Genomic DNA, 11,308 nt, shown 5'->3' with positions numbered 1-11,308 from the left:
TAATCGCGCAACTTGATTGGCTACACAGTACTACTATTGATCCGTAGAAGGCTCTCGGAGCGCGTGCTTAGTCTTCGCTGAATTTTATCATTCAAAACATTCAATAAATCAACTCTAGCTATATTTTGTGTTTAATAGATCGGTCAGTGGGTTATGCTAACACAATTAGACGGCTCGCTCTCGGTTTCTACCGGCTTTTGATAGTTGACTCGGGGCTTCGCCAATCGCCAACTATCAGCCGGTAGGAACCTCGAGCTTGCCGTCTAATTGTTAAATAGTTGGCAAGGGGCGAAGCCCCGGGTTAACTATCAAAAGTCGGTAGAAACCGAACCTTTTCGGGCTGGTCAGATTAGACGTTTGCCGAGAAGATTTAACCGAAGGATTACGAGATGTAAAATAACAACTGAGCACACGGTAAAGCATGAAAAACCTATCAGGCTGTAGGGAACATATGGCGTCACCCAAGGTGGTTTCAACCAATAGTCGTAGAGCTCTGCACGTTCCTGGCACAGCGCCATGTGGTACATTTTTTGATGATGTATGGTGACAGATATTGATATATAGAAACACGCGAGTTGCATGTCTCTGTAACAAGTAATTTACAGATAAAACAAAAAATCTTGCTAATATCCAATTGTTCATTTTTTTTTTTCAGTTGATAGTATTTGTAAACGAAACCCTGAAAATAAAATGCTTTTTGTCACACAATTATGGTTCTATTCGTGCGTGCCAAAAATAAAGGAAAAGTTTCCCATGGGAAAACAAACCGTGTATTTTACATATTTAGTGGACTAAATACACCATAGTGGCTCTTTTTTGGAGTTATGTGAAAGATCTCTAATAGGGGTTCGACTGTACTTTGAAACTATTTTTCAATTCTATAAGAACATGTTTTTTAACACGCATTTTCGCTTAGACGCAAAAGACGGCGAAAACGGAACATTTATATGCATGAACAGTTGCGCAGTTTACATACTACTTATTAACCGAGAGTGAGGTCATTACAGGGAAATCTCAGACCGAGGCCTTGATGTATTGACCGAGCGACAGCGAGGTCAATACATCAAGGTCGAGGTCTGAGATTCCCCTGTAATGACCGAACGGACGAGGTTAATAAGTTATTTATTATATGGCCTTTAAGCACTATTCAAAAGAAGAATATAATCAAGGGAAAAAACACTGGAGGTAAAACTCGCTCTCGCTCTCTGTGGCTCTCTTCGTCGCTCATACTAAAGAAGTATCGGTAGTGCTTATATTTTTCTTTCAGTTATTGAAAAGATAGTTATATTTTGTCGCCATGTTTTGTTGTTTTTGCCCCCTCGCTAGTAGCTTTTACTCACAACTCAAAAAACCGTCGAGCCGAGAAAAATTTTCATAATGCCCGGTCATTACAAGAAAATAATGCCCGCTCAGCAGCCAATCAGAGCGCGCGTACTATTGTAGCCATATAATAAGGAATATTACATATTTTACAAATTGATATTGCACTGTTTTTAAGATATTGCGTTACGGAGTTTGCAGGATATTGCGTTGCGATGCGCAGCTAACAAGAAGACCCATGAAGTGTAAGTCTTTTAATGACTTTAATTTAATCTTTTATATGGAAACTGTAAAAAAAATTGGGCGGGATCGGGATTCGGGATAAGGGGCGAGATAGCGGCATTCATGGGAAAGTAGGCGGGAAGACAGGATTTGAGAACTTGCCAGAACTCTAGTGTCAGAAATATTTCAAGACTCTCTCTATCTGAAACTTGTTCATAATATTCTTTTGTTTTTGTTTTGATTTTCAAACAATTTTCAAGGAACACAGAATATGATCCGAAATGGGACAACAAACAATTTTAACAGTTTTATAGTTACAGCAACGCTACAGCAAAGACTGTTTAATGTAGGGTGAATGATGCAGAGCGCCAAAGTTTTACCTCTTCTACGAGAAAAAGTTGCAATGGTTCCCATTCTTGGCTACTGGGACATTCGTGGGGTAAGTATATCGAGATTCAAGGCTCATTTTCTCCAAAAACATTTGTTCCGTGATTCTACGTGTTATGAATTTTTAAGTCACTTTCGCTGGATAGAAGCTTTGAATAGCCCTTATGAATGTTGACGTCAGACTTCAAGTTGTTCATCTTAACCTAAAGCTTCGCATTCGAAGTGCAAATGTGAATCACTGATTTATCACAAACGCATCGCCAAAGCTTATTACATTTACAGACCTTTCAAGTCTCACGGTTCAACTTTCAACTTTCAACTATATTGCTTCCATCACCTAATACAACATTTGTGTTTAAATCTTTCTTGTTTATTTCATACAAAATAAGTGACGAGGGAGTCAAAAGAAAAATAAAGGATGCTTGAAATGAAAGATTTTCAGTGCAATCTCACTACGACATGCTATGAGACACAAAAACCTCATGGTGAACAAAAAGACCTCTTTAGCTACATATGTAAATTATAAATGGGTCTGAAATGGGACAACAAACAAACGAAGGTAAAGAGGTTTATTCAAAAGCCGATATCTGGACTGCACCGTGAAAATAAAGTGACATGCAATGTCCCACAACCCCTTCATGACGGATGGCCAGATTTTTTTTTAGAAATTGACGCGACTTTAACGAAAACCGAATCTAGCAAGTAATGAAAATTATGAAAACTGCGATCTTACAAACTGTCACAATTTTTGTATTCCCGAACGCCCCAAAGGAGCGAGTGTGGGTCAGAAAAAATTTTCCGCTATTTTTCGCTCCCCCACCCCTACGCTATAAATACCCCGCTCCCTCCCCACACGGGTTTTTTGCACTCTACCCAGTTTTCGCTCGCGTTCAGGAACCAAGATGGCGGCCCGTCGAACTCAACGATTGATCTCTACGACTTCACGGAAAAATAGGAGACTTTGATCAGTCTACTGCCAAGTAAGGTTAATTAACATTGCGAGTGTCTATACGCTGTCACAATGGCGGAAGATATAAACTTGTACTAAAAGCCACATCGGATTCACGAAGGTAAACAGAAAACAAACAGATCATAGGATATAGTTTTGTCCTTCATCTTCAGTATACGTAGCTTTCAGTTGATCAATCTCCAGGGTTTTTGAGGGTCCGCGAAGTAGCGAGAGGAAAGGAAGTTTGAGAAAGAATTTGTGTAAACAAGGATTGGGGTTGAGTTTTGAATTTGAGCGTATAAATCATGGGTAACGCCGGCCTATTATTTGTGTATTAATTTATTTTTTCTTTGGAACTTATTTCATAGCTTGCAGAACCGATTCGCCTCCTACTTAACTACACTGAAACAGAGTTTAAGGATGTGCGATATGAAGTTGGAGACGGTAAGGTTTCATCATACCATAAATACGCCAAAGCCGCACCAAGGCACTTTAGTTCGTTTTTAATACCCCAAGAAATCCCCTATTTAAATCAAATCACCCCCAAAAATACTTGCCATATTTTCCAACCCAAAATAATTCTGGAATCGAAAATTTCAAACCCCAAAAAATCCTTCGATGATCCCCACCATTTACAAGTCGGAGTACCCTCCCCTTAACTTTTTCCTTTATATTTTTCCAGTTTTTTTGAAACAGAATACAGTTTTTTCTGATTTTTCATGAAACTCACAAAATTTGTAAATTTTTGTTAATGCTCAAGAAATACATCTGTATAACAATGTTGCTCAGTAGGGAAAAATTTTGAACTTGTGACTTAAGTTTTTCCATTTTATTTTAGCTCCTGATTTTAATCCAAAAGCCTGGACATCAGTGAAGTATACTCTGGGACTGGATTTTCCTAATGTGAGTGGCTGGTTTACAAGTTGTGTGATTATCAACTGCCTGCATGTTAAATGAGATTTTGTAAACAACGTTTCTGTGCAATTGATGATATGTCCAAGTTTCTTGCTAGATCAAAAGTGATTGCTTCACTGAAGGTACAATCATGGTAAATCCTGAAGTACAAGAACCTATAATTTGTTACAGTGCGAATACTCGAACCGGGACAGTTGGAACAAAGTTAACCAATCACAACGCTAATTGAGAACAAAGAATGGAGACCTTTTTTAGAAATGGACCAATAACGTCCAAGTTCGCAAACAATAGATTTGCAACAAAATTTAAACAGTCAACAACGTTTGAAACAGTTGCAGACCTCTCAGGAAACTTGCCTTGTATTTGATTGGATAGTTTCGATCCTCAATTTTCAGTGACTGCACCGAATTTTCAGTAGCGCTCGTAAAACTGTAATCAAAAGTTGGCTTTCACAGGCTGAAAAATTCTTCAAAAGAAATTTCTGATAAAATTGTATTGCTCTTCGTTGGTGATAGCACAGTAAAGAATAACGAAGGACGCTTTTATTCATGACAAGCGCGAAGACGCGAAACGGGATGGAATTGTTTCAAAGGACGTCTCAAGTGCCTATTCCGTCGTATGCAGTGTCTTATGTCGCATGTGAGCAGAAAGTGAATAGAAACGTTCTAGATTTCATGTTTGAAAAGTCAGTTGTTTTCACTCTTCTAAGTTACATACTCGTGTTTGTTGTGATTATTTTTTGTTTCTGAAGAAAGACAAGGCAAGAAAGATTTGGGATGCCACCACAGCGACAACTGACCTTGCATATTTTATTAATGGCAATTTTGCTTTTGCCGCTTTAAATGAATTTTCTCCCATAAAAGTTTCAGTGACTTTAGCCTGTAGTAATTTTATAAAACCACAGAAAGATTGAAGACGTCAATGACGAAACGGAACAAACTCCTCTTTCACGAAAACCGTGAGTTTACAAAGTTGTAACAGTAGATAACCGACAGAAAATGAGTCCGTGAGAAAACAAGCGAAAACAACATTCGACCTGATGTTTACATTTCACGTGGCCTCAAATTGTGTCAAAAAATGTAAAGTGGTAACTTGTGGACAGTTTTACGGCATTGACCGACGATGTAAGTATTCTGTTTTCGTAAATTTCAAAGTCATACGAAGGTGTAAAAGCAATTTGTTAACATTGGCGAGGAAGTGACTCGCATCGATTTCAAGGCAACAGACAGAGCAAAGCTACTGAAAAGCTAGAGCGAAATGAAAATAATTACGGCGTGAATTTGATTTCACAGTCTTCATTTTATTTTCGGAGTGAAAATTTTCAAACAAGAGCGAACACAGTGTGCGAACACAACTCCTGGCCGTGAAGAGAAAATTCACGGTTCGTAGTTTGATTTGTAAACTTTTCGCGAAGATGATATTGTAACATACATCTTGTATAACTTGTCTAACTTTATCTATCTACGATCTCTATCTACAGTGTACGACCTCTTTAAAATTAAGGATCGAAACTAACCAATCAAAAACAAGGCGAGTTTCCTGAGAGGTCCGCAACTATTTGCAACGTTGGTGAGTTTTCAAATTTTTCTGTAAATCTATTGTTTGCGTTCTTGAACGTCCTTGGTCTGTTAACAAAAATGGTCGACATCCTTTGTTCTCAATTAACGTTGTCATTGGTTAACTTTGTTCCAACTGTCCCGGTTCAAGTATTCGCACTGTAAGAGATCTAGCCTAATGCCACTGAGTAGGATTACTAGATGACTTATTTTTTTTTATTTTCAATATCATCAATAGCTTCCTTATTACATTGATGGAGATATCAAGTTAAGTCAAAGCAATGCAGTAAGTGATTAAAGTTTTGTGTTTGTAGCAATTGCTACAAAGAACTTAGACTAGTATAGTTGAATTATTAATAGTGCTTTTTTCTTTGAACTTTGCAGATACTGCGTTACATTGCAAGGAAACATGACTTGTGTAAGTATTATAATGCTTGTTATGCACTTAATTTGTGTAAATGACCTCCCGTCATACTCTAGATCTCTGTTAATGAGATATCAAGACCAGAAAAGTGAATAAGGAAAGGGTTACTGATAGCATAAGATAAAGGTCAACCCAGAGTTGGCTACTGGTTCTGATTGGTGATATTAAGCAACCAGCGGAGAGTGTTTGATGCAATATTAATCTTCTCTCTTTAGACCTGTTTTAAAGGGATAGTGTCATAGATAGACAGACAGACAGATAACATTTATTATTATATAGCCGCGAGTGTTTACTGGAAAATAGACCACTCGTAAAATTCATACGAAACTACATCCGGGACTGTAGTGGCGTATTTTCCATATCCTCACTAGTGAGGATATCGATGACGTCATTTCCCGCCTTTGCACGGTTTATTGTGCAAGGCTGCCAAACGCTGGTTGGAAATGGCGAGCTATCGATTCGTGAAGTTCACTGAAGCCAAAATAAAATGTTTTACTGAGGAGCAGGAAAATGCTAACACGAAGAAAAGACTTCACATGACTTAAAATTATTTAAAAGAGCTTCTTGCTTGTGGAGAGTCAGACGAAGGGAGGGAAAATCAAAACATTTCAGTTGCCGAACCTCAGGACTTTGCGATCAAAAAACAGAAAAGTGGTGAGTTTGAGCAGAAACAGATTTCTAAACGGTGAATTATATATTATCAGTGATATTGATGAAAGCTAATAAACAGACTGTTTTAACATTTACGATATACATCTTCTGAAGCTTCAGTTCGCGAGATTCTGCCTTTCAGATTGGCAATTTGCTCAATTGTTATATTTAGTCGTCGATCGTGTTTAACCTCTTGATCAATGATGAATAAAAATGTTTTTACTTTTACTTCATGCATGATGTTTGTCTATATAACAAAAAGAAAATTACACGGTGGCTTGAAGATATGAATTTTATTTTCTCGTGGTAAAGGCAATATTTTACTCATTCGCTGCGCTCATTCGTAAAATATTGCTTTACCACTCGAAAATAAAATTCATATCTTCACGCCTCCGTGTAATATCCTCTATTTATAACATGATAACGGATAAGTATTTAAGCTTATAGCTTGCAGGTCATGTGGGAAAATAACAAATAAAAATTTCGTAAGTTTACTAAATATTTAAAATTTAAAATTCTTCATGGTTTAGCACATGTATAAGCTATGGTGTGGTCCACCTAATTTCAATGTTTATTAACCAATCAGATTGCTGGATTAATTCATCCTCCTACTCTAGGTGATTAATTTTACTATAGTGACGTTTGTATATTTTACACTCATTGTATCATAATTCATTTATTGGGGGGTTTGAGAAATAAAGGACTCATGAAACTGAGATTCTACCTAGCTTGTAGTTTCTATTATATTATATTTTAAGGTGGCTCAACTGAGGAAGAGAAAATAAGAGTAGATGTTGCAGAAAATCAGGTCAGCATTGTAATGTTTTTCTTGCTCAAAACTTCCATTTTTAGATATTGTTGATTGTGCATTTAAAAACAAATTCGTCTGTCTGGACATGCATGCCAGTACTTAAATTGGAAAGATAGATTTACTGTAATGTTAGCAATATTCCATATCACATATGCCCTGTAGTAGTTGTCCTCGAGTGCTGATCGCTAGTGCCTCTATCAAATTGCCGGCAAGAACCTGTTTAAGATCCTAAGTGGCCTAAAATCCTACTAAATACCATTTCTATAAGAACCTATTTAGTTGAAAAATTCTAGGTTCTTATACATGGGTTTTTACTTTATGACATTTTTTCTGTTCAAACCTTCATTAACAAACAAGAATCATGAATTCTCTTGCATACATTTCAATGATTCATTACAAGTGGTGGCAACATGCTCTGAGAGTGCCACAGGCTGGCACTACAAACCCCAGCCCCTCCACACTGCACAACCCACATATGAGCTGGTAGTGGTCTCACCCCAGCCACAAGCCCCACACACACCTCACCACACACCTCACCAGCCACACACACACCTCACCACAACCTAAGCACCAGTCCCACTGAATGGAACTTTGGTGGAAGGAAGATTAAGTGCTGATAACAGTGAATAATGATGATGATGATGATGATGATGGTGATACAAGATACTAATAGCAATAGTACTAACAATAATAATGAAGTTAGAACTGCAAATAAATGTAGTGAGGACAATAAGGAATGCCAACCACTATAATGAAAACTGCTAATGCTAACCAATTAGAGAAAGTACTAAAACACTAAGCACTAACTCCTTGCTTCTCATTGCTATCTTTGTTAAATTGCATTAAACTGTAATTCATTGGTACAACAAGACGATGTTATATTGACTCCTGTCGTACAGTGTACTGTTTGTTTTTAATATTAATAATTTTCTCTGTTTTCTTCTTTGTAGCTTATGGATATCCGTAAGAGGTTTTCAGATTTGTGCTACAATTCAAACTTTGTAAGTGTTTTATACTTTTGGGGATGTAGTCAATACAATGCTTATCAGCCTAGACCTCTAGTAGTTTTTCACACTCAATGGACTCTGCGAAAAAATAGGGACTGCTCGTAGTCTACTGTAGTTTAAAGTATAATTTCTAAAATTATAACTGCTTTCCATGAAATAACTTTAGTTTTTTCTATGGCAGGAAAACCTAAAACCTGCCTATATCAAAAGTGCAAAGTCTTCAATTAAAAGATTGTCTGACTTTTTGGGAGAAAGGAATTTTTTAGCTGGAGAAAAGGTAAGACATCAAAGTGTGAGTAATTTCAGTCATTTTTCTGATTCCTTTCAAATTGAAGGAAACTTCAGAATAATAGTTTTCTTACATAGAAAAACAACATAGAAATAATAAAAAGGCGAAAATAACCAAGAGTGGTTCCGACTGTTAAAGATTTGAACAACAATAAATGAAAAACTTTGCCAATTTTTTCAAAATGTGTTGTCTGTGACTTAGCTCCTTTAAATGTAGAGCCAACAGGTTTCAGCTGGATAGAATATCTCTTTCTTATTGGCTTGTGAATTATCTTTTCATTATTTCAAATGTTGTTCTTTTTGTACAGTTACTTGTGTATAATGTTAGTACTAAATGTTAAATTCACCTATGACTGAATGTTATCCTTTAATTATTCTCTATAGGAACAAAAATTTGCTTTGTATTTGTGCATCACAAGACTCTGCATCCAAATGGGATGAATATTGACTTTGCTTTTCTGTGACATTACAAGCGCACGCTTATGTATGTTGAAGATGCACTTTAGTTTTTTTAAATCTATGAGCGCATGCTATCAGTTTTACAGCATTTCTACACTGATGAAGAGACAGAAGTCTCGAAACTTCCAAGAAATTTTCATATTTCAGCGCATTAACAAAACATTTTTGTTTAATTTTTTGTCATTATCATACATGCGCTACAGTTTTTTCCTGATTTGTGTTATACAGATTACTTTTGTTGACTTTGTGCTGTTTGAGAGGATGGACCATCACAGGATTTTCGAGCCTTCTTTGTTAGAGCCTTATAAAAACCTTCAGGTACAAATATCTGCATTGTTGTGTAAAAGTGATAACAAACTAGTTTAATTGATTTATATTCTTCTTTTTTTACGATTATAAGAATAAGAAATGTGGAACAAAGGACAATATGAATCAAGAAATATTATTGTACTTTGTAAATGTTGTCTGTCATGTTTGTATGTGCGCTATTTTCTATTTCTTTACATTAAATGTTCTTTATAAGGGTAATGCAGGGCTGCAAATGACAGTCGGTCATCGGACATTGGCCGACCAAAATTTGCTCATGTCCGACAAAGTGTGATCGGACATGATGTCCGTATAAATTTTTTTGATCGTTAATCACTTCACGGCAACAATGAATAAAATTCAACCTATTGTTTTTGGTGATGTCTGACCAAAATTTTGTTTTGTCTGACCAAGATGGTGTCTTAGTAGGACATACGTCCATTCAAGTGAAAAAATATACATTCGCAGCCCTGGTAATATGTTTTTAGAAGATGAACCCTATGAGGAACCTGTTGAGGACTCAGTGTAGGTTCCCTTCGGGATCCATCGAGGGCCCAAGGGTGCACCTGAGGACCCATATCCACCCTTCAGTTTGATTAACTCCCAGTTTGAATGATTCAGCGAGAGAAGCCCATTCTGTTATTTTGGAAAGGTCTTTATCTGAAAACTCAGATAGTGTTTCAATGATGGTTTTTGTGTTCTTTTTCAGGAATTCTCAAAGCGAATTGAGGTAATTTTTTGTCTCACAATGAGTCAAATGAGTCACGAGTCAATGAGTCAGATCTTAAATAAGAGTTATAAATTTGAAAATAGTGCTACCCTTACTAACAAATTAAAGCTAACCGCAAGCAAACCAGAGTGGAACTAACCGCAAGCAAACCGGAGTGGAACTAACCGCAAGCAAACGGGAGTGCATTTTACCACAAGCAAACCAGAGTAGAACTAACCTAAGCAATGTGAAGTGCTTGTAAGCTTACTTGTATAAAGGTAAACCACGGTTCAATAGATAATATTGTACTTTGTGTAGAAATCAGCTTTACTCATTGACTCATAGACTCATTTGACTCATAAATTTGAGACAACAAAATTTGAAAAAGCAAATTTTCAAGGTAGACAAACAATGACTTATCGAAATTTGAACCAGTGAAATTTGCTGCATGTAGCTTTCGTTCGACATTTTAACAAACTAAAGCAAAGCACGTTCCATTAAGTTCACATGGACGAGTATTAGTACTGATGTCTTATAACAGTCAAGTGATTGTGGTCAAACCTCTTGCAGCCACTGAGAATTTTTTTACTCTTTGGTATGCACGTTTTCAGTGGGCCTAATCACAAGCATAAGCATAACTACATAAGAAAAACAAGCCTTCATTCGTCCTATGCTGTCCTCATGCTACATCAACATAAGCGTAAGTGCAAGAAGAACAAGCAATTTTGTTTTCTTGTGTGTTATTAATATGCTTGTGCTAAATGCCACACAAGTTCCTGAGTGCGGACTGCAAACAAAAAGATGTGTTTATTCTTCTTAATAGCCTGCGTAGCAAGTGCCGCAGTTTGGAGCGCGCATATAGGAAACGCCTCAATTTTTCCTCGTGCGAGCTTCTCATGATCGCGCACTCTTTTGAACACGCTGAAAACATACACAGGCCTGCTACGCAGACTAATAAATCTTCTTAATGGTGTGCTGATGCTTGTGCTTATGTTCAAAGAAAACCAGCATTTAGTCCCAAGCTTGAAATTGAGGTACTTCAAATTATTCATTTTTACAAACTTTATAAACATTTTTGCTGTTTCTGTTTTTTCAGGAGTTACCTACTATTTCTTCATATCACAATTCAGACAGGTTCAAGGCTCGTCCCATTCTCAACAAAATGTCAAAGTTTAAGTGAATTAACATTAGGAACTGGAGCAAAATAACAGACGGAATGGAAACAAATCATTCTGCTGTCTTGCTTTTATTTTTGTACTTTTTAAATATTAAATTATCACATTCAACCTACCACTGTGTTGCAT

At 36.8% G+C, this 11,308-nt stretch overlaps 1 protein-coding gene across 1 annotated transcript; it reads left to right on the top strand.

Moving 5' to 3' along the window:
• The first annotated feature begins 1,900 nt into the window (after positions 1–1,900).
• On the top strand, positions 1,901–11,294 carry LOC144628800 (glutathione S-transferase Mu 1-like). The gene is made up of 11 exons (XM_078486914.1): positions 1,901–1,981; positions 3,247–3,322; positions 3,717–3,781; positions 5,588–5,635; positions 5,734–5,767; positions 7,183–7,232; positions 8,186–8,236; positions 8,424–8,519; positions 9,218–9,307; positions 10,005–10,025; positions 11,101–11,294. Exons 1-11 carry the CDS (start codon positions 1,901–1,903, stop codon positions 11,182–11,184), a joined length of 696 nt encoding a protein of 231 aa, XP_078343040.1. The 3' UTR covers positions 11,185–11,294.
• The last annotated feature ends 14 nt before the right edge of the window (positions 11,295–11,308 follow it).

The sequence above is a fragment of the Oculina patagonica genome, chromosome 10 (assembly GCF_052425735.1).
Source record: "Oculina patagonica isolate OP01 chromosome 10, crgOcupat, whole genome shotgun sequence".
NCBI classification, from domain to species: Eukaryota; Metazoa; Cnidaria; class Anthozoa; order Scleractinia; family Oculinidae; genus Oculina; species Oculina patagonica.
This window is presented reverse-complemented; position numbering and strand designations above follow the sequence as displayed.